At 35.6% G+C, this 24,422-nt stretch overlaps 2 protein-coding genes across 5 annotated transcripts in view; one reads left to right on the forward strand and one right to left on the reverse strand.

Annotated features, from left to right (window-relative positions):
- The window catches only part of LOC128016047 (N-terminal EF-hand calcium-binding protein 1), a 31,284-nt gene extending 25,670 nt beyond the window's left edge, over positions 1-5,614 (forward strand). Inside the window, exons 8-13 of the mRNA XM_052600367.1 lie at positions 696-775; positions 871-924; positions 1,415-1,527; positions 2,368-2,445; positions 3,867-3,958; positions 4,128-5,614. Of these exons, the coding sequence (XP_052456327.1) occupies positions 696-775; positions 871-924; positions 1,415-1,527; positions 2,368-2,445; positions 3,867-3,958; positions 4,128-4,156 (446 nt within the window). The 3' untranslated portion in view covers positions 4,157-5,614. The remainder of the gene's footprint in view (positions 1-695; positions 776-870; positions 925-1,414; positions 1,528-2,367; positions 2,446-3,866; positions 3,959-4,127) is intronic.
- Positions 5,615-8,904: 3,290 nt separating this feature from the next.
- LOC128016046 (protein CBFA2T2) overlaps positions 8,905-24,422 on the reverse strand; it is a 30,303-nt gene continuing 14,785 nt past the window's right edge. For 2 of the 4 annotated variants that reach the window (XM_052600363.1, XM_052600365.1), the window contains 10 exons: positions 18,797-18,940; positions 17,749-17,990; positions 17,570-17,659; positions 14,779-14,960; positions 13,770-14,008; positions 13,604-13,689; positions 12,565-12,772; positions 11,415-11,483; positions 11,045-11,235; positions 8,905-9,769 (listed from right to left, as the gene is read on the reverse strand). In XM_052600363.1, the coding sequence (XP_052456323.1) occupies positions 9,512-9,769; positions 11,045-11,235; positions 11,415-11,483; positions 12,565-12,772; positions 13,604-13,689; positions 13,770-14,008; positions 14,779-14,960; positions 17,570-17,659; positions 17,749-17,990; positions 18,797-18,940 (1,709 nt within the window). In that variant the 3' untranslated portion in view covers positions 8,905-9,511. The remainder of the gene's footprint in view (positions 9,770-11,044; positions 11,236-11,414; positions 11,484-12,564; positions 12,773-13,603; positions 13,690-13,769; positions 14,009-14,778; positions 14,961-17,569; positions 17,660-17,748; positions 17,991-18,796; positions 18,941-24,422) is intronic. The other 2 variants (XM_052600364.1, XM_052600366.1) reach the window with 2 other exon arrangements.

Consider the following 24,422-nt stretch of genomic DNA (forward strand, 5'->3'; position numbering starts at 1 on the left):
ACAGAAAACACACACACACACACATACTCACATACTCACACACACACACACATGCACACACACACACATACTCACACAAAACACACGCACACACACACACACACACACACAAAACACACACACACACACACACACACACATGCAGACACACACACACACACACACACACACGCTTATTTATTTCCAGTTAATAATTTTTGTGCTTATATATATATATATATATATATATATATATATATATATATATATATATATATATATATATATATATTATTGCAGCTTCATTTTAAATACATTTTTTTGTTGTTTGTTTTATATTTATTTTTAGTATGGTGACCATATTACCAAAAATGTCAGTTTTGGCTTTGTTTTGCTCTCTTCTGTCCTTATACAGTATCTGTACGCATATTTGCATTGCTTTAGTCTGTTTCTGTAGATGTAGATCCGCCCTCTGTCCCACCATGATTGGTTGATTATGTAAAACGGCGGCATGCGATTGGTTAAACTTCTTGTCAGTCAATGCCTTCAACAAGTATGAAAACAAAAGTAAAACAAAACAGACATTCTAGGCAATTAAGTCCGAAACCCGTCATGTCTGTAAAAAAGAGACGAATACAGTCGTGCTATTTTTAGTTATCAAGAACAACCCTGCTGGTGATGAGTGTGTTTGTGTGCTGAGCGCTGGTGTGTCTCAGGTGTTACAGTGGATACAGATGAACACTGGTGCTCTCAGATCAACAGACTACAGCAGCTCATCGACAAACTGGAGTGTCAGGTGAAGAATACACTGAAACATCCCATCAAACAGAATAAACTTTCTGTTCTGAGCACGCATGTTAAGATTCATTTGAGTTTGCGTTTCTTTTTAAGAGTCCAAAGTTGGAGCCGCTAAAAGAAGATACACTGGCCAGCACATACAAATCAGTGAGTGCTCCGATCCGCACCTTCAGAAGTCCAGTCCGTGTTTTATATCTGTCGAAGCTCCAAGATCCTCCATCACAATGCAGGAATTCACCATGTTAAACTGTGTTAGTAATAGACTATTAGCAGAAATGCTTTTTTATTTTTTATTTTACTACAAATGCAGTGATGCAAAGTTTTTAATAAAACGATTTAAGCCTGAGGTGTATTGATTTCACTTTTGGTGTTAAAAGGCTTTTGTATTAGCAAGCCAGCACTAAAAGTTAATGCAAAAGTAACGTAAAGCATCACTTTCCATAAAAATTAACCAAGTAACGAAATTTTTTTAATGCATTACTTTTACAAGTTACTTTCCCCAACACTGCTTATTTTTCACAACGGGTCAGCGTCATGCACTTTCATTGCATTTTAAAACCATCACACAGAAGGACATGAGGGTGACAGATGTTCATCATAAACATTCATATGTTGATGAGTTGCTCTTCTCGTCTAGAACATTCTTCTGGTGCAGAGACAGATGAGCGTGACGGAGAACGGTCTTGAGGACTTCCAGAAGGCTCTGAAGACCTACGCAGACACCACCACCAATCAGAACGACAACCTCCAGTGAGACACACACACACACAAATCACAAATTATTACGTTGAGTTATTATCACGAAGATATAGATCATATTATAATGACTGTGAAAAGCCTGACATGTAAATTTGAAATGTAACAGTTTACTGAAGACAAAATCAAATTGTTTTTGTTGTTGTTTTTATCAAATGTTTATAGTCTGATATAGTAAAGGATGGTGAATATTCTTATATTTCTGTCAAGCTTGTAATGTACAGTAAATCAGTACAACAGATACTGACATGAAATGATATAAACATCAGTCGTCGTCTCAGTGAGATGAGATGTAAATGATCCGCACATATAACACAGTGACTGAGAGCTGAAGATATAAACTCTCCTCAGAAGATGTGAGATGTTCTGGAGGCTTGTGAAGATCATTCCTCCGCTGAGGAACAGTGAAAGTAAAGCTCCTCAAAAGATCCTGAGGATCAGATGTGAGACTCTAAAACATGATTGATGGAGAATCAAGTAAAGCTGAGCTGCTTCAGTCCAGAAAGAGTTCATCTGGAGATATTACTGATGTTATTCTGACCTTTACTTGATCACAATCAGATAAAGATTTGAGAGCAGAAGCTGGACGCTTGTACAATTACATTAAAAGAGCTCTGACTGGATAAAACACTCTAAACTATCAATCAGAAAGCATGAAGGAGATCGTGTGTGAAACAGGTTTAACAGTATCATGTTGATCATTTAGAGACGTGTGTATCAAATATGAGGCTTTATGGAGTATGAAACTCAAAATATAAAGACTAGTTTTAGTAGCAGAACGCTCTCATCAGATGATGTTTGCACTGATTGTGTGTCTGTCTGTTTCTCGTTCAGTGTTTCCATCCAGAAGCTTCCTGAGAAGAGCTGCTATATCATCTATGAGTTCTGGCAGGACCGTATATCCTGGATGAGGTGTGTGTGTGTGTGTGTGTGTGTGTGTGTGTGTGTTATTAAATTAATGCTTTTTGTCATCAAGGATGTATTCAACTAATAAAAAAGTGGCAGTAAAGACATTTATAATGCTACTCTCTTGAACTTTCCATTCATTAAAGTATCCTGAAAAATAATAATCATCAAAGCTTTCACAAAATTATTATGGAGCAACATCTCATATTACAATGATTCATTACCATATTAAAAAGATAGTATATTTTAAAGGATTGTGTGACCTGAATCAGAGGGATGGATTACATTTTAATATACTGTATATATATTCAAATGCTTATTTTAAATTTGAAGATATTTCAAAATATTACTTTTTTCTGTATTATTGATCAAATAAATGCAGCCTTGGTAAACAAAAGAGACTTCCTTCAAAAACATAAAAATGTTAATTATTCCAAACATTTGAATGATAATGTATCTCTTCATTATGATATTTAGATAAGTGTGTGTGTGTGTGTGCGCGCGTGTGTGTGTGTGTGCGAGAGTTTCAGCCAGAGGTTCTAACGAGACTCATTTCAGATTAGCAGATGGCTCGTCTAATAGCACACATTTCAGGAGCACACACAGCGCGACACACACTCATCCAGAAGAGTTCCACGTGACATCTTGTGTTACTTAATCTCATTTGTGCAGCTTCACCTGACGGTGTTGTGAAGTACATGTGTGTGAATCTCATCTGCTCATAGATTTCAAAGACAGAGTCATCTAATTTAAGAAATACATCATTTCAGAAATAAAAATGTAAATTATAACTTGCAGGGAATAATACTGAGGTGTAATTATCTCCTGTGGAGGGAGTGTGTGCACGCGCATGCTTTAATAGATGCTGTGTTTCCCATATATGAAGAAGAAGAAAAAAGATCTTTAAATGTTTGAGATCTGTAAGATTTTTTTAAATGTTGTTGAAGTCTCTGCTGCGCACCAAGACTGCATTTATTATTATTGAACAAAAATACAGTGAGAACAGTAATATTGTGAAATTTTATTAATATTTAAAATAAGTTTTTTGTTAATATATTGTAAAATGTAATTTATTTCCATGATCAAAGCTGAATTTTTAGCATCATTGCTCCAGTCCTCAGTGTCACATGATGATTTGTTCCAGTGCACCTGATTTTAATGCATTAAAAAAAAATCCTTAAAGAGATTAACTCACATTTCATACACAAGGGAAATTAATTTGCTTATTTAAAGCTGTTTTTTTTCACCGCTTCTGGCTCCAAACATTCCACACACTTTCTTTTTTTTTTCATTTCTGAGACTTAAAGAAATTGTTCACCTATAAATGAATGTTTGCTTCTATTTTCATCTGGAGGACGCTGATGATTATAGCATCTCATAATGTGAGCTGGATTGTTTCTCCTGACGTCTGTCGTCTCTCTCTGCAGTTATTTGCAGTCTGACGCAAGTAAGATGTTCCAGCGCTGCATCATAGACATGCTGGAGGATCCAGAGATCGTCTCCACGATGCTCATGCCAGGTAAGAGCGTGTGGGCGACATCATTCATTGGTTTGCATGTTTAACGCTGAATGCATCTGTCTCAGCCTGCAGGCAAATGGATTTAAACACGAACCCCAGAGCCGAAAGTGTTGGCTGTTGATCTTTAATGAGAAGTTATGACTAATATGTACCTATTTGTTTCTCATAGCGTCCTGGTGGATCATGACAAACAACTAACAGCAGCAAGAGAATACACTGCTGAAAAATGACTCTGTTGTGTCTCTGAATTAATAACAGACCTTTAAAATTGGATGAATCATCTTTTTTTGTGTTGCATTTTATTGATAACGTCTGTCTGATAGTTCACTGAAAACAAAACATGTTACACAGGGTTGTGCATCATTCAGAACTGAATTCAGAATTTATACAAATTTGCAAACAGGAAGCAAAAATGTTTGAATTCAGAGAAAACATAAAGAAATTGATATAAATTCTGTAAAAGTATTTAAAATTGTATTATGTTTAATTATTGAGCTATTTAAATTTAGAGAAAATTCCAATACATTTAATTTAAATGCTTTAAAAGTGTTTTATTTCTATATTCTATTATGTTTAAATATTTAGTTAATACAATTTTGAATTCAGAGAAAATAGAAAGAAATTCAAATAAGTTCTGTAAAATGATTTTACTTTAATTATTTCTTATTTTCTTATATTGAATTAAATTATCTACATTTTGAATTCAGATAAAATTCAAAGAAATTAATATAAATGCAAAATTAGATTATTTTAAATAATGTTTTTCATTAAATTTAATTATTGAGTTATTTAATTGTATTAAAATAAAATTTATTTTATTAAAATGAAATTAATTTAATTGCATTTTAATTTTTATTTAATAAGCTGCTTTTCCTTTTATGGACTATAGTGAATGAACACTTAATTTCACAGATTTACGATATATCAATAGATTCATATTTTGATGGTAATATTTATTTTGCATTATTATTTGTTTTTATATCTAATCATTATTTTTAAGTTGTCTGGTGTACAGTTTTGTGGTAAATATTTTAATTGGTTTGATAAAAGTTATCTTATCTACATGTCACGGAATAAATAATGCTGTAAATATGAATGTTTTATAGCTTATATTGAAGAAATTAATTTCCCTATATCTGTATTGAATTTTGAATTTCTTTGGTATTGCATTTGGGTAGATTCTCAATTCAGCATCCAATTCAGATTCACACTCATGAATGGAACGGATCTGAATCATCAGCTCTAAATCATGCTCAACTCGACACTAACAGGCATGGGTGTAATATTCCTCGCATGTATAGAAAATCAAAGCGTATTTTGCTCCGTTATGTGACAAAGCTGCAGATACAGCGAATCTGAGAGCAGAACAACACAAAGAAAAACAAGAATTCATGTGTTCTTGTAAATAATTAAGGTAACACTAGCAAAATGATCTGCTAGTTAAGTAAATGATGATTTTCAGGTGATCTACTCCTTTACTTTGCTACATAGACACTCAAAGATCCTGGTTTGACTGATTTATTGAACATGGAAACCTGCTCGTTGTTGTACTATTTATGCATCTTAACTGAAAAACAGAAACTTGACCTTTTTGTTTTAGTTTGTTTCACCTTATGTGGTTTAGTGCATTGAATGAAAATAAAAGTCGAACAAGTATTTTGTGTGTAGTTTTGTTCTTCTCCCATTTTAAACTTACTAATATTCTTAGGATCACTGTGTTTGTGTATTTATGAATATAAAGCGGCATGCTAGAAATATCAGAATACAGAAATATTATAGTGACATCTTTTCAAGTAATTAGTTAAGATCCTTTCGCTCTCTCATAAACACACGGTTCATTGTTTTCTGAAACGATGGAGAAACATTCAGGGTTCAGGCAGTAATTGGGACTTTTAAGTTCTCGTCATTGGACAGTGATTAAAAAATGTGCAAAAAGCTCGCAAACAAACATGCACTTGAATAAATACTAATATCTGCTTCCTTATTTATGACAGGAATATATTAGTAACACCAGAAGAATTTAATGGCATTAATTGCATCACATTAGATGATGCTTAACAGATCAGTAGTTAAAGGAATACTTCACCAAAAAATGAACATTTGGAGCAAACTTCCATAATACTTTTAATTCTTAAGAAGTATGCACACTGCATAACATGCAAAAAATTGTATATACAAAAATAAATACATACAGTGCAGTACTTAAATAAGCATGATGCTAGTATTGATGTTTTTCTCTCTGTCTCCCTCTTCTGGTGGTTTTTAGAAGTCGTTATCGTTAACTAAAACTAAAACAAAGACTAAATTGTGAGCGTTTGAAGAAAGGAAGTCAACAGAAATATTTGTGCAGGTTTTAATAAAATATAAATGAATAACAAAAGTCATAACCATATTTAACACCGAGCCGAGTCAGATAACGAATGAACGATTGAGTCGTTCTCGAGTCATGCTCCGGTTGCATCTGTTTTCGGATCACCAGTAGTGATGGGAAGTTCGGTTCTTTTCCACGAACCGGTTCTTTAGGACAGTTCGATTCAATAAACCGGTTTAGGAAAACGGTTCACCGGTTCTTTTGCGTAATGGCGTCATTGGCGATGATTGCCCTTGATTCAAGCCTTCGGTTTACCCGCATTCATAACATTAGCACAGAATCAGTTCACAATCAATCACCAAAAGAATCAGTTCAGTTCAGACGCTCTGTGTGTCGGTCTGCTTCACGCTGAATCACACATGCGCAGTATCATCAGCTCCTCGGTTCACGAATCGGACATGTCTGACAGAAACGGTTCTTCACTCGTGAACGAGTCAATCGTTCGTTCGTTATCTGACTCGGCTCGGTGTTCATCTTCAGTTCTCTCTTCACAGCAGTTCAGTCAGTCACTGTTTGAGTACATGAATTACTCCGGGATATTGGTTTGTTTGAACTCAGAGGGAGTGTCAGCCACATTAAATAAGTTAACAGCTTAAGTCATTTGTGGATTAATGCGTATTAGACATGCGAACCGTTTCAAACGATTCAGTTCGATTTGGTGAACTGGTTCAAAAAGATCCGGTAACATCGAATGATTCGTTTGTGAACCGGATATCCAGACTGCTTTGTTTTTAACTCTCTCACACAGACACGGAAGAGAAGACAATGCTGAATAAAGTCGTTGTTTTTGCTATTTTTGGACCAAAATGTATTTTCGATGCTTCAAAAAATCACTTACTGACCCTCTGATGTCACATGGACTACTTTGATGATGTTTTTCTTACCTTTCTGGACATGGACAGTAGACCGTACACACAGCTTCAATGGAGGCACTGAGAGCTCTCGGACTAAATCTAAAATATCTTAAACTGTGTTCAGAAGATGATCGGAGGCCTTATGGGTTTGGAACAACATGAGGATGAGTTATAAATAACATAATTTTCATTTTTGGGTGAACTAACCCTTTAATGTGACTTTTTTCAACCCGCAGTCTGTGTGCGATCAGATTTTTTCTTTGTGTTTGATTAAGAACTGAACAGGGTTTTCTGTCGTGCCAATTCGCTGAGAAGGACAAATAAATCCAAGGCAGAAGTGCGTGCTGAAGCGATAACATTATGATTTCAATTCAGATGTTATTTCTGGCTGGTTTTTGTGCTCGTTACCGTCATCGATGTGTTTAATCATGTCGTGTTGTTCCGAAACACTGTTAAATGTCAAGCAGCTTTATTACATGGTAGTGATGACAGAGGAGATGTTGAAGATGGAACACACACACACACACACACACACACATCTGCATGTGATGAATGTCTAACCCACGCTGTCTGTCTTCATTAACGTTCATGTTTAAACCTCCAAAGCATCAAAGCATAAGGGAATCTGCTCATCAGTTCTCTCAGAAATCATTATGTTCAAACTACAAAACAAAAGCTCAACGTGGGTTGCATTTCAAGAACTAAAAATGCAAAGTGATGGTAAAACCAAGCTTTATGATTCAAAAGTCAAATCTAGGATTTGTTTTGCTTTTCCCAACAAACAAAAAAAAAAAAAAAAAAAAAAAAAGAATGAAATTTGAAGATTGAAGACCAGCTGTGATCAAAACTACTTGATGGTGCATAAAAAAAGAGTTGTGAATATGAAAAGTGATGCATGCTCCAACAAAAATGTAGATAAATGTGTGAAATATCACTATCATTTATTGGTTCTTTATCTGCATTATAAAACCTTTAGGGGTCTTTTGCTCCAAGCACATCCTTTTATATTCAGTCTATGGTTTTTAATCCATATATCCAGCTACAGTTGGCCACAAATCTGCAGTGGGTTCCTTGTGTAGGGTGACTGAAGCTGATCAAATCAGTGTGTTTCTGCCATCTAGTGGTGAAAGGTGGAAAAGCGCTTGTCATCTTCCATAAAAACTCACTTTTACGAAGAGATTTCATTTTCATCTCGACCACAGAGGTCAACCTTTGAATTGCTCTTAATAATAGTCTTCTCATCTGAAAATTAACATTTGTGATTTATTCCCCTCAGTTTTGATGTTTAATGCTGAAAATGTGTTTTATGTTGGATGTCACACTGTATATTTGTTAATTTTTTTTTATTTGTGGACATAGTGATTAATTTATGTAGTAATAAATTATTTAAATAATGATAATAATACATGTGTATAATTTATATATCATATATAATTTGTAAAATATTTTAAACAATTAAATAAAAAATAAAAAATGTTTTTTTTTTAAATGTTCTCAAACCTTTTTAATCTATAACAATATACATAGAGTCGGTGCAATAACTATGCACCTTATAATTATAATTAAAAAGATGGATTATCAAATTAATTATAAAGTAAACTTGTGATAATGCATTTCTTCTTTTTTCCCAACTTTAACTTTTTAAAATCTTATTATTCTACAAAATAGAGTAAAACCTCCATGACTTGATTGAATCCAAAAACAATCGTCGAAGCCTGAGCTCACGTTAATGTCTTTATTTTTTAATATCTACTTCATAACAACATTTAAGAATCCTTGAAGAAAAGAAAAGAATAGCTCACAAAATAAACATTCTCTTGCACCGTTATATTTTAACACATTCTTATAATAAAAAAAATAAATCGACATGTGGTGTACCGTACGAAACGAAGGCGGCTGAAGACGCCGACGAGGAAATCAAAGAAAAGAAACACCTCGACTCGACAAAATAAAATTCTTTACATAGAACATCCTCCTGAGATGGCAGAGCTTTGCATGTGGATACGAACAGAGCAGGTTTGGTTGCATTCATCTGTTGATTGTATGTGATCAGTGTTTAACACACACTCATTCTCTGTGGCAACTCTGAGAACACCGTCCGATAATAATGATAGACATCAACAGGTCACAGCATTGGTCAATCCATCACGTTTATATTGCTCTGATATTGTATTTACAGACACATGCTCACGAATCACTGACAACAGTTTGTGCGGGTAAAACAGATCAGGTTTGCATCAAATAAGCAAGCGGAGTCACGCAGAGCAGTGCTAAAAACACGTCCCTCTGTCCATAAGTGTGTCTGAACGTCCGGCGGTCAAAACCCTCTCAGTGTCCGCCGGTGTCCGGTGTGGAGGAGGACACTGGGGTGGCTGGGGTGGACGCTCTGGAGGTTTTCTCCAGGCTGGGACTCGGGATGGCTTTGGCCAGGACGCGTGAGATGGATTTGGGCTGCGCCTGGAGCCCCGGGCTGCAGATGAGATGGTGTCGCTCCCAGTCCTTGTGCTGACAGAAGGAGCCGCAGTATCTCGCCGCATTACAGCCGCTGCACGTCTCGCTCGCTTTCCGACCGCAGTTCCAGCAGCACTGAGGACCAGAGACAACTTTAGACACAGAAACATTACACTGACACTTCCAGAAGGATGTTTCATCAGCAAAGGGTGCATTAAAGCAAACATGCATTAAAGTCACAGGGGTCAATTTTTGCATCGTATGCAAGCTGAATAAATTAGATTTCAATTGATATGTTGTTAGGATCGGAAAATTTTTGTCTGAGATACAACTATTGGAAATCTGAGTGTGCGAAAAAATCTAAATATTGAGAAAATCATGTTTAATGTTGCTCGAATTAAGTTTTGATATATTTACGGAAGAAAATTTACAAAATATCTTCAAGGAGCATGATCTTTACGTAATATCCTAATGATTTTTGGCATAAAATAAAAATCTGTAATTTTGACACTTGTAATGTATTTTTGGCTATTGCTACAAATATACCCCAGAGACTCAAGACTGCTTTTGTGCTCCAGGGACACATTTAATGTGACTGACCTTAAAAGTAAAAATTACATACATATGTTTAGTAGTAGCATGGTACTCGTTGGTAAATCAGTTAATACCATGGTATGCATGCTACTGTTGAAAAGTATTTTTTAAAGAAATTAATACTTTTAGATGCACTAAATTGATCAAAATGGAAACTTTTAATAAACAAACTCACTGGCGATAACACACATGCATAAAGATTCTCAAATGAATTCTCAAATCTAAAATAAATGCTGTTCTTTCTAAACTTTCTAAAAATCAAATGCTTCACAATTTCCACACAAATATTGTGCAGCACAACATTTACCACATTGATAATTAATGTGCTTTCAGCAGTTAATCAGCATATCAGAAGGATTTCTGAAGATCATGTGACTCTGAAGACTGATGCTGAAAATACATTGGTGCATTACAGAAATAAATTATATTTTAACAGATATGCACATGGAAAACAGCTGTTTGAAATTATAATAATATTTCACATTTTTAAAAGTTATTATTGTAACTTTGATCAAATAATTGGAGCTTTGGTGAACAAAAAAGTCTTAACATAAAAACCCCAAATTTGGTTATTTTATTGTTTGTATATACATTTTTTATTGTGTGTCTTCTAATAGTGCTATTTGTCATTTGCATGCACTTTCTGTGACATTTAAGCACCCAGTTTAGATTTAAAAAGAACCGAATCTTGATTCAGTCAGGTGAATGTTTGCCTTATAATGAGCCTCATTTGCATAAAAGCGAAGGCAGAAAAGATGACCCGATTTAAATATTCATGATGCATTGGTATATCAGTGCATGCAGCATCACGCTCACCTCGCTGGAGTCCTCCTGCTCGTTGATGACCTGTATGGCATCTTCGGTGGCCTTCCTCTTGGCCTCGGCGAGGGTTTTCTCCATCTTGGCTCTCTCGGCGGTGATCATCTCGAAGGCTTTCTGCTCGGCCTCGGCGACGGCCTTCTGCACCTCGTCCATCGCCTGACGCTTCACCTCGTTCACCGCTTCCTCTGCACAATCAAACCACACATGCATCAACGTTCTGTTTGGTGCACGCTATTTCCTTGCGATAAAACATCCAGCAAAGAGCTTTGAGTCTGAAAGTGTGATTAATGAGAAACTAGCGTGATGAACAGGTGGTAGGGGAGAAAACAGGTTTCCCAGGGTGCATCTGGGTCGCTGCTCTTACCGGCTTTCCTCCATATCTCATCAGGCACATATCCAGAGCCGGAGCGCAGGGGAAGATCCCTCTGAGAGTCTGCGGGACACAAAAACAAAGATATTAGGAGTGAATTAGCACTGAAACACTTTGCAGGAGGGACGGATATAGAGGCACGCGAGCTGCTTGGAGAGTTTTGGGCAGCGTTTGGTCACAGATGGTTGTGAGGAACACGGCCAGACCTCGGCGCTTGAGACGATATTCTCTCAGCCTGGACCCAAATACACAACACCTGCTCCATCAGCAGGCTCTCTCTCTCTCTCTCTCTCACACACACACACACACACACACACACACTCACACTCACACACACACACACACACACACACACACTCACACACACACACACACACACACACACACGACTTCGTCTGTTAGTTGTATCTAAAACACACTTAAAGGGACGGTACACACAAAAATTTTTATTCTGTAATTAATTACTCTCATACTGTTCTAAACCTGTACGAGTTTCTTTTCAAAGAATGCTCGTGGCCATAGAATTTTATTTTTATTTTCAGTGAATTTAATGTAATTTATTTTTTGTTTGAAAATATTTTTGCTTTTGTATTTTGAGAGATTCCATGGTACTATTTAATATTTATGCAATGATTATGATACATTTTTCCCATTGAAAATAATACATAAAAATTAATTCTAACTAATTAATTTCTGTTATATTTTGAGTCAATGCCTTTAAATCAAATTTTTTAATTCTGTTGTTTTGCACTCTTATAATTTTAGTCACCCCTTTATTGCTGTGCACTTTTTTCCTACATTATGAATGATTTGTATATTGCAAGCAATTTTTTTTTTTTGTATTTTCATATTTTTACACATTTCCCATTCATTTCATAACCACGAACAACACAAGTGTGACTCTTTTTATTTAAGACAATTTAGCTTTTACAAATCAATTCCAAATTTTATTTTTCTTTTGTGGTCATATAGTGACTGCCATAAAAGTCAGAATTTGATTAAGTAGCGATTTTTACAATTTCTAAACTTTTTTTTTTTCCCGGTCTAAAACGCTGAAAAATTAACTCTTCCATTAAAGTCTAAGAAAATAAAAATGTCTGCAGCAAGAAAGGTGAAAGTTGGATCATGATTCTGAGCTCCTGACCTGCGCTGACTCCCTCGGCCGACAGAGGGCTGTGTGTCTTGCTGAACGGTACGTTCCCTGCGGCCGATCCGTTCTTGCGTCCCTCATCGTTTGAGTTAGATCGTCGTCTCCAGTAATTGAGCTCGTCTCGGTCGGACTCCTGACAGCGCCGCAGAACGCTCACCGAACGCCGCGTCTTCTCCACCATGTCCACAATACAGTTCAGCACCTACGACCAGAGACACCGTAGAAACACTCAGAGCACAAATTCACAATAGACAAAAAAATTATAATAACTTAAACACACATTACACACTTCTATAAAACAATTAGTTCCGGTCCTTGATTCTGATTGGCTGAGCCACTTTCGAAGCTGTTCTAAATCACTCTATTAACATACACCTTTGTTTACGTCTGTTGTTGCTCGGCAACCACTTTGTAGCAACCACAACTGTTTCTGAGGAGCTACATTGTTACGTTTGACGGAATCTTTTTATTCTTATCATTACACTTTATTTGCTCTGTTTTATTTTGTGAAGCCTTAGCACGTATATGGAATAACCGTTTTATAAAAGCAATAATCCCCGTGAAGCTGTGGTTTACAGTGACTTTGAAACAGCTAAGGGTTTATTTTAAACAATGCCCTATAACTGTTATAAATTCACTGTAAACCACGGCTTCTTGGGGCTTATTGCTTTAATTTAGCTACTATAATATTAAAAATAATGTTATGTGTGAATTAAAAAATATAAGATCTTTCATTTGAAAAATTTAAATTAATTAAACAGATTTGACTAAAAAGTCATGTATTATCTGTTGTTGTTGATATATATATGTATATATGTATATATATATATATATATATATATATATATATATATATATATATATATATATATATAATTTTTTTTTTTTTTTTTTTTTTTTTTTTTTATAAACCATAACCAAAATATAAAAATAAAACCTAAACATAATAACATAAAAATATCATAATAGTATATTTTTATTATTATTATTCATGATTTTCTGGTGATATACAAGCCAGGTTTTGCAGTCTTACATGATCCAGATGCCTCCATTCTTCAGCCCACTCTCTGTCTGTCAGTCTGTGGTCTACAGGTTCCTCACGATAGCCTCCGTTACTGCCTAAAAACATCCACGAAACACGTCAGATCTTCCGCACTTCAGAAACAGTCGAGTCTTTCTGCTCATATTGTGTGTGTTACCTGTCAGCCGCGGTCGCTCCTTCAGCTCCAGGATCCGCTGTGGCTCTCTGTACAGGTGAGGTGTGCTGATGTCATCCAGCGCGTAGTGCTGCAGAGGGGGCGGAGTCGGGTGGATGTGGGCGGGGAGCTGTAGCGGGTGGGCGGGGCTGTGTCGGGGGGCGGGGCTAATGGTGCAGATCCTCTTGGCAGGAGGCTCTAGGGATGCGGGAGGACGCTCGTGGAAACCATTCTCTTTACTTCTGCAGTAAATCATAAAAAATAAATAAGAAACAATTCCTAATAACACTGTTGGACATGTACAATGACAATAACAGGGTTTATTTGAAACAACTTACAATAAATACCAAGGTATATAAAAATGGTAACCATTTAGTGCCATGTTATATATATCAAAGTATGTTATAATTTTTTTTTTATATATAATTTTTTTTTTTTTCAGTTTTAGTTCATGATTTATTCGTTTCCTGTTATTAATTTTAGTTCAGTTAGTTGCAAAAACAAACTTTTTTACTTTTCATCTAGTTCAAGTATTCCATCTAATATGTATATTTTATTTTATTACAGCTTAAATTAACTAAATTTGTAATCGTTTTAACAATAATGTTTACTGTAATTTACAACTGTAATGTATTTCTGTCTTAATTTTTTTACAATTAGGGTTAGGGTTAGGGCTAACCCTACAATGCCAAAAATCATTAGGATATTAAGTAAAGATCCTGTTCCATGAAGATATTTTGTACATTTCCTACTCTAAATATATCAAAACGTAATTTTTGATTAGTAGTATGCATTGCTAAGAACAACTTTAAAGGTGATTTTCTCAATATTTAGTTTTTTTTTAGCACCCTCAATTCTAGTTTTTCATATAGTTGAATCTCAGCCAAATATTGTCCGATCCTAACAAACCATGCATCAATAGAACGACATTCATTCAGCTTTGACATGATCCATACATCTCAGTTTCCCAAAACTGATCCTTGCTCCAGGGTCACATCTGTCGTGCTCGTACCTGTTAGGACTGTGGTGTTTGCTGCTCTCGCTGGGCTCCAGCAGGAGTTCGGTGGAGTCTGCTGGCGACGGGACGCTGGTGCTGAGCAGGAGGTGTTCGTGTTGGGACAGATACTGCGCTGGAGTCTGTTTGGCGGCTCGAGCGCAGTGCAGAAGCTCCCTCTGCAGCAAGGGCAGGTTCGCCTGAAGAAGAAACACTGCGATGAACAAACATCAGCTGAACGCCACACTGCCAGCGATCACACACACTTTGCAGGGGTTCTCTTAAAGTCTGTCCAGCACATTTTTGTCATTCTTCCCGATAAGAGCGGAGATAAAAGTCATTCCCGGACAGACTCGGAGGAGCCGTGGCGAGCGTGCAAACTCAAAGCAGATCTCTCCCGAGACGTCTGTTCAGCATCACTGCACGTTCTGCTCGCCTTTACAGCGGTTTACACCGACATCTCATCAAAATAGTCAATAAATCTCTCATATGAAAACACTTCAGCCTCGGGAGGATGGAAACAACCCAGATGAGCATGTGAGTCTGATTCCTAATGTGAAGAATATCAGACACAAGGGGAAAATACTTGCTCAGTAAAACATGCTCATCTTATTTTTGCTCAGTTGAATCAGTTTTTTAAAATGATGATTTAGTGATTTGTTAAAGCTGTCACTCAAAAATGATTAAACATTGCTAAATTTTATGCATTTCCAGTCAATAAAAAGGGACAAATGCCCCTCATATCACTGCGCTTTGAATTAAATCATATCATATGTAATAAATGGGTTTTATTTGACTGATTATGATGTTTTCATTGTAAATGAGCCTCTTTAAATGTTATTTTAGTATTATTTATATAATTAATTTGCCTATATTTAAAATTAGCTTGGTTTGTATTTTATTTTAAAGTTTAGCAAGTTTGATATGTTCCTTTTTCTTCTTCATTATTATTATTATTATTATTATTATTATTAAATATGGCTTTTTAGTTTCATTTTATTTTTTATAAAATGTTTAGTTTCATTCAAAGTTTTAATTGTATTTATATCAAGCTGCTTTAATGCTTTTGTTTTATATTTTCAATCTTATTAGAATTTATTTAATATTACTATTTAAATTTTATTAAAGTTTTAGTCAAAGTTATTTTAGCACTTCATCTTAAATTTATTTCAGTTCTTTTTCAAATAAATTTCTCTATTTTTTTTACGTTTTCAATCTTATATTTATAGTTTTTATTTTAGTTTTAAAATCAATTTTAGTTGCAGTTAACACTAATAACCCTATATTTCTCCACATAGATTTAGCAAGAGCTCCAAAAAATGTGTTGCATTTATGCTTTGAATATTTCAATCCACAGTTTTCTTACAGTCAAGTGATTCATAAATTGGTTTGACTGAATCGTTGAAAAGAACCACATCGAAAGAATGATTCGTTTGTGAATCAAACAACATTAGTGGGGTTAATCAAAACAATTCAGATGTCACAGAATATATTAAACACGACACCTGAAGAAAGTGGCCTGGAAGACATTATCTAAACCAGGAGAAGATTCTCGTTAGCTTTTATTACCAGTGTGACAAACACTTCTGTGCATGATTAACTCAGTCCTCCTCTCACACATGCCGTCTGTCATTCACGATCTCATATTTTGCGCAGGCAGTTTTTCGTCTCGACTGTGTTAACCGCTGCTGAGCTCCATATGCAGCGCAGCCCTGTAAAAACCTGCAACGGTTTATAGTCCTGTTTCACACTTCCGACCAACTGGGATTCTGGGAAGTCTCAGTCTGCTCTATAAATCACCAAAGAGAACACAAGACAGCTCACCTTCCTCCTGTCATTGAGTTTAATCAGCTTCGCATCCGTTTCAGGGATTGACTAATATCACCAAATCAACATAATGTCAGTATATATTTTAAGATTTAAATATTACTATTTAGGCTCCATTTTTTTTTAAAACTTCAGTTCTAGCTTTTATTCATTTCCAGTTAGTAATTTAATGCAACTAGTTGTTTTTCAATAATATTTTAGCTTTATTCAGGTTTATTTCAATTCAACGAAAATGTGTTAGTAGTTTAAGTAAAAATCATCTAATTCGAGCAGCTTTTCATCCTGAATCAACATATTTCTGCATGTTTTTCATTTTTATAAATATTTTCAATAGTTATACAATTATTATTTTTAAAAAATGTAAAAAAATATTTTAATATATTTTTTTCTTTTTATGTTAAATTCATGTTAAGTTCAGTTCTACCTTTTTTATTTGAATTGTTTTATATATATTTTAATCTCGAATATTAACTTTTTCGCCTATTTACTATTTTATGCAAATTTTCTATTATTATTATTTATTTTTATTTTTTGCATTTTATTTCATTTGTTTCAATTCAACAAAAATGTGTTAATATTTTAAGTTAAAATCATCTAATTCAAGCAGATTTACATCAGTTTCATCCTAAATATATTTTCAGGTATTCACTAAAATCCCCAAATCAACATTTTTGTTTTTCATTTTTATAAATATTTTCAATAGTTATGTTTTTTTTTATTCATTTATATATTTACAATATTTTTTTCTTTTTATGTTCAATTCATGTTAAGTTCAGTTCTAGCTTTTTTTATTTACATTTTTTAATTTTGAATATTTCCCTTTTTTCCCCAATTTACTATTTTAACCCAATTTCCTATATGTTTTTTTTAATTAGCATTTTATTTTAGTTTGTTTCAATACTGTGTTAATAGTTTTAGTTTTTATTAACCATAATAACCCTGGCAGTTTTTTAGCTCCACTCTTGTGTTATTGGCCGTTTACCTTCAGGAAGGGAATGACGAAGGGTCTCAAGGGGAAGTTTGTAGCTTCTTGCAGTCTGGAGTGAAACTCTTCGATGGTGACGGTGGAGTTCTGTGGGAGAAACACATCGCTTGTTATCTCTGCTTCACATTTGAGCGATCGGTGCTCGTGGAAGGTGTGTGTGTGAGAGAGAGACGCACCACCAGCGCCAGCACCAGGTTTCGGACGCTCTCTCCGATCTCGGGCGAGATGTCGTTGCCGAACTGCTGCAGGGTTGTGAGGAAGCGCTTGAGTTTGCTCAGCTGTCGCGCGCCGCAGGTGGCTGGAAGCTGCTGATTGGCCAGAGAAGAGGAAGATGATGATGAAGGGCCGTTGCTGTAGCGCTGAGGCGGCGAGGGAATGGCGTTGAGCATCGGCGGAGAATGATTGATCCCATTAGTCACTGCAGAAACACAGAATGTGGTAAGCGATGATCTGCTAATATGTTTCAATAGTTGATGTTAATACCTCTGTTTTCAACCACATACAGTGTCCTGAAGTGTTGCGTTTATGGCTATAATAATATATGAAGACTAAATGACAAATCTCTGTTTCAGCAAAAACACTCTTTTCACTTTAAACTTTTGCTCTGGTTTTCCTTTGTACTTTGTCGCTGCGCTTCATTGCTCCTGAAGGGTTAATGCCTTTTTTTCTTCAAAGTAAGTTGTTTTGCATGCAAATGCATGCTTAATAATGAAATGTAAATGCACTAGGCTACTATGCATTTAAAGCACTGTGTGTACTTTGCTGGTGAAAGAGTCTTTGCTGATATTAAGACATCTGTGTTTGTGTTCAATTGCATTTTTGACAAATAGATCATTTTTCTGGTCAGTGCACAGAGAATACATGTTTGTGTATGCATTAACTAAATTGCATCTTTTTTTTTCAGTAAAAACTCAAATCATCCAAAACTCACCATACTTATACTTTTCAGTATAAACAACTAGTGCTACAATGGTGTCACATGACTGCATTAAATCCATCTGTAATCACTTTTGATTTATCAGTCACACTGGAGATGGAAGGTCAATTCAAGTACACTGCATACTGCAAATGCTGACCAATGCAATGGCTAACTCAGGTATTCCATGCATATAATCCTGTGCATAGTATGCATACTGCAGAAACGGTGGTATGTCATCCTATAGGACACAATGCAGTGCCGATGTCACATGCATGTTTGAATGCAGTGTTGTGTGTGGGTCTCACATGCTGTGGTGGAGAAGGCTGCTGGTCGAGGTCCGCTGGGGTTGATGGAGGGTAGAGGAGGCATGATGGAGACGGTTGGTCTGGAATGAGTCTTTCCATCCACTGGGGAACCGGGCATGGCAGGAACGTTCTTCTCTGCACTGTCTGAAAACCAGACAGATTGAGTTTGAGATTGACAGCGATCCTAATCACGAACGTTGCAAAGATTTCCATTAAAACCCAATAAAGAGCTGCAGATTAGAGGCAGCAGAACATCTCATGATTGCACCATGCAATCATTTCTTAACCGCATTCATCTTGCATCTGCATCCAAAGCATTCCCAGAAGCACCAGTGCAAACGATGCAAACACAAATGTCGTTATTGTGTCTCATGCATTGATGTGCAATTGATATGCACGTTTCATCTAATTCCAGAGGCCAAACCTCTTAAAGCAGCATGCATTTCCAAGCCCTTGCATCCTAACTAAACCCATCATCCTTTCTGCTGCACACCAGATGTTTCTGCCCCTGTTTAATAACCGTGGCGTCCCGACGGCTGAAGTGCAAATGAACCAGGTTTTGTCCTCGGCAGAAAGAAAGGGTGATCATTGCTCTCGCTTAAGAAAGGAGAATCGGGCATTTCACGCTCGCTAAGGGCTAAACGCATACTTTCTGCCTTTGAATAGAGCACCAGGCCCAAAAGTCGTAGATCAGAGGCGCTATTGTTCTACAAGAGCCGTGAGAGAAGCCATCGGCCTCATTTGGAGTCTATCAGACCGCTGGAAATGCTTTTACAAAGACGGCTAATAGACCCACACAGATCGAGTTGTCAAAGGTCATGAAACGCTTCTCACCAGACGACTCTTCACAGACGGACAGCGCTTCTCCGGGTGAAAAGCCTGTTTTGTGTAATGTTTATTCATGGGAAACTAATGCAGTGAATGCGTTTCTCGCCGTATAGTTTTAAAACGGGCCTCTCCACTTGACAATGAAGAGTAAAGCAGCTTTTAATGGGATTGTTATAGCGCTTCATTTCTACGTCTCATTCCAGTCGAGATAAACAGACGAGTTCGTCAAACCTGAGTGAACTGATTCAATGCATTTTATAGTTAATATGCTGCTATTTCTTTGTTTATATAATTCGATTATGTCTCTATTTGTTTATGTTTTTAGTTGTGCGCAAGGGTTGTTATTATTAACTATAACTGAAACTAAAAAAAAAATACTTAAAATAAACTTTTAAAAATTAAACGTATTTTATGATTTAACTTGAAGTACTAAAAATGAATCAACCAAAAATAATAAATAATATATATATTGGTTTATTTATAAAACTTGGAAAATGAAAGTGAAAACATCTAAAAATATTTTATTATTTTTTTAATATTTAATAATATAAAAAAAATATATTAATAATATTTAATTTAATATTTAATAAAAATGATGATAGTATATCAATGATACTAAAATGACACAGCAGTGCACTGCATTAAATAAAATAAATCACAAAAAATATACTAAATAAGACAAACCGTGTTTCTGAGGACAAAACCTGCAGTGTAAAATATCAAATATTTAAAAATGATACATTTGATATATAAAATATAGAAACAAACAAATAGGAACATATTTAATTCAATTTATGTATTTATGACATATTTCTGCAAGTTTGGCCCTCCATATATTTCAAATCATTGTTTGAGGGGTAAATCAAATGCTGAAGGATCAATATATTTCATGGTTTCATGTATTTCTAGGAATCTCGTTCTCATGTGCTTTAATCGAGAGATTGCATCTAATCGAATGCGGCGCAGTCACAGGTGCGACACACATAGACACAGATCTTGTGGTTTGCGAGCGCACCTGAGCCCCGCTCCGGGTCCTTCAGGCTGCCCCTCTTAATGCCTGACTGAAAAATCATATGCCAGTTTTTTTTTTCTTCTTTGCATGTACACCTGGTTCCTTCCTAGGAGGCAGGAAGTAGAACTCGGGAAGGACTGGGAGAAACAGGAAGCCCAGCCATTTGAGTTTGTGCCACACCATAGGATGTGCACAAACCCTCGTATCCACCGTCTGTTAGCAGAGATTAGCATCACACCTGCGGAGAACTACAGCTTAAACAACACTAGCGACTTCACACAAGACACTGTGCTGCTAGTCAAGCTATGTTTTGGTAATAAGGGTTAAAAAAAATATTAAAGTTTATGACTCAGATTGGAATCAGGTTTGTTGTTAATTAATATAAATTAATATATCAGCTAGATGGATCATTTTTAGATTATGAAGTTAACAAATTAAATTTTCTCTGTTTTTTTGTTCGTGTGTGTATGTCTAAATGTTGTGAAAAATAACCGTTCATACCACTTGAGAAATTGTGCATGCATATTATTAAATTGCATTGAATTTAAATACTATTAATTGTGTAAACTGGCATTATAATGGCTGTCCTGGTTTCATGCACCAATATTATTTTTGAATTATTGATATAATATTATACTTTTTATAAATTTCTTACATTTTCATTTGTTAAAAAAAATATTTTATGCGCTTTTATAATTTTTATTAATACTGTTTTAAAATATTACGTTTACTTTATTTTTCAATTTTTTTGTATTAATTTATTTTGTGCTTTAACTTTTGTGCCCTGGAAACAGTCCTAATTTTAGTTTAGAAGTAGTTTTTCATCTAATAATTATATTTAATTTTATTTCAGTTAACAAAACTTTTAATAATTGCATTTATTTATTTATTTCCAGATAATAACCCTGCATATTATGCATTTATATTGATGCACAATTGAAAAGAAGAAGCGAAGGCTTCTAAAAATCAAGAGCATTTAAACTGCAGATACTTCCAGCTCTTAAATGTGTCCTCTTTTGTGGTTTGAGGGACACAAGGCAGGTGTGGAGTCTTTGGTTATCAGTCACTGAACTGCTGGAGATCTATGAGGCAGAAACATCCTTGCCTTCCACCTGAGACCCACACACACACACACACACACACACACAGCTGTGGATCGGGGAGAGCACACAGGTCTGTTAGCACAGCTCCAGGATATCTGTGCGGATCAATATTGATCTGCTAACAGCAAACACACAGCTTCCTCTGACTGCCACCTGTCACATATCGGGAAAAATCATTACTGCTATTATTAAACAATATCTCATGATGTCCAGAAACCTATATTTAAAGAAACATATTTAATCAGAGAAATCAATAACTATTTCAATATACTTTTTTTCTCAGAATTGCAAGTTTGTATCACACTTTTTTTTTTTTTTCAAAACAGGTTCATTTCTGAAGCTATAATGAAACATCAAGCACCGTTTGGTAACAAATGGTTCTTTCTGACAAGACGATGGATATGCATACATCACTGATTTCTCCTAAAGCATCTGAAAGCACACAGTGTGTTGCTTTGGTTGTGAATACATGTGCTGACTCCGAGAATATAACCAAACCCATCTGAAAGAGCCATCTTTACTCCCCCAAAACGTTAAAAACCTTGAGGCACAAAGAGGTGATTTAAAAGCCCTGCCTGTCTTTGTTTAAAATGATCTCTGAATTTCCATTAAAAGCGCTTCAATGCGAGCGTTTAGAAATCATTTAAAGAGTGCGGGACAAAAGCCTCCAGCCACACATCAGCAAAACAAACCCACACAGAGCTGCTCACAGCCACGGACACAAAAGGGTTAAGCTATCGGATCATTCTTATGTGTGTGTGTGTGTGTGTGTGTGTGTGAGCTGGGACGGATGCTTCTGCTTCCCTCCCCCTCCGTCTCCTTCTGTTCCTCCTCCATATGGAGCTGATGGGGGTGTGAAGGACAGCTGGAGTCTCCAACAGTCACCTGTGTCCAGATCCCCACTTCCTCAAACCTTTCTCTCAGACGTTCTGCTCCTCAGGAATCTATGGAAGCTTCTTAGATGACTCTCACAATTCAGACTTTTTTCTTGCAATTGGAAGAGTTTATATCTCTCAGGTCTATTTTGTTGTTGTTGTTGATGATATCTCACAATTCAGACATTTTATTTATAGAATTACAAGTTAATATCTCTCAATTTAGACTTTTTTCTCTTTAAATCATACCAAGCTTTTTGTTTTGTTTTTTCTTAACATTTTAATTTATACCCCACAATTTGGACTTTTTTTATATAGGAATTGCAAGTTTGTATCTCACAAATTTTGACCTTTTCATAGAATTATAAATTTATATCTCAAAATTCTGACTTTTTTTCTCATAATTGTAATTTATAGCCCACAATTTCAAAATTCTGAGTTTATATCACAATTTTTTATATCTCACAATTGAGACCCATTTGCTCTGAATTTCAAGTTTCCATCTCACAAATTGGACATTTTCATAGATAAAAAATGTATATCTCACAATACTGACTTTTCTCACAATTGCATGTTGATATCTCACAATTTTGATTTTTTAATCCTTAAAATTTTGAGTTTAAATCTCACCATTTTGTAAGAAAAAAATGGCGAACTTGCGATGTGAGAAAAACAGTGTACACTGTAACCTGTTCCGATGGGTTGCGAACGGCAAAATTAATACTTAATGAAACAACAAAATGCATTCAGAAAAAGATCTCAATAATGACGCAGATACATGCTCTCAACTCTCAAAACTGATCTGAGCTGCATTCATTTCATAGCTCTATAATCCAACTATTGTCTCATTAGAGAATTCCAGTTAAAGAAACATAAGCGATATAAATCCATGGAGTCTCCTGAGCTCTGAAAGAGCAATACAAAGTTCCTGTCGGGAGGGAAAGAGGAAAATAGAGGTTTGACAAGAGGAGAGGGAGGAAGGAGGGAGGGAGGGAGAGTTAAAGAATGGAAGGCAAAACAAAAGCTGCACCTGGTGCCTATCAGTCCACACACACACACACACACACACACACACTCAGCAACAGGTCCAAGCCTCCTGCACGCTGCTGTCTGAGCGAATGCACATGAAATAATCAGCTGACCGTCGATTCACTGACCGCTGATTCAACTCCATTCAACAGAAATCGATTTATTGCTGCTTTTATAGGTTTAACTGAAATTAAAAATGCTGTAAAAATGCTGTAAATAAAACAGATATCAGAGTATGTTTTAAAAGCAAATTTCTACTTCAAAATGTCAAATTTAATTCAGTGCTACTTTTAATTTTCTGCAATTATTTGTGAGTAAAACTGTTCAAACAAACTATTTTTTTCAGTGTATTTTAACAGAATGAGCGAGTAGTTCCCATATTAGAATAAAATACTTTTATTTTGCACAAAATAATTTTCTTAATCAGTATTTTGCACTTCTTTTATATTTAAAACAACCTAAACATCTTTAGAACTAAGTGCATTGACTAGGAAAGCAACATTGGTTCAAATATGAAGATGTTTTCAGAGAATATATGTGAAAAATAGATGCATTTCGACTGCTCTTGGCAGATATCTTTGTTTGTTTTCTGTATAAATCTCACTTCATTTATTTATTTCACTTCTTCGTTGCTGCAGCCTGTTGTGGATGTAGTTTCACGTTTGTCCGACTGCTTTTTCAGACTTCACACATTCACACTTAGATGCTCATTTGCATGATTAAGGGAAAGTTACTGACTCATCCTGATTGCAGTAATATCCAGTGACAGGAAACTGCTT

This window comes from Carassius gibelio, chromosome A6 (assembly GCF_023724105.1).
Source record: "Carassius gibelio isolate Cgi1373 ecotype wild population from Czech Republic chromosome A6, carGib1.2-hapl.c, whole genome shotgun sequence".
Lineage (NCBI taxonomy): Eukaryota > Metazoa > Chordata > Actinopteri > Cypriniformes > Cyprinidae > Carassius > Carassius gibelio.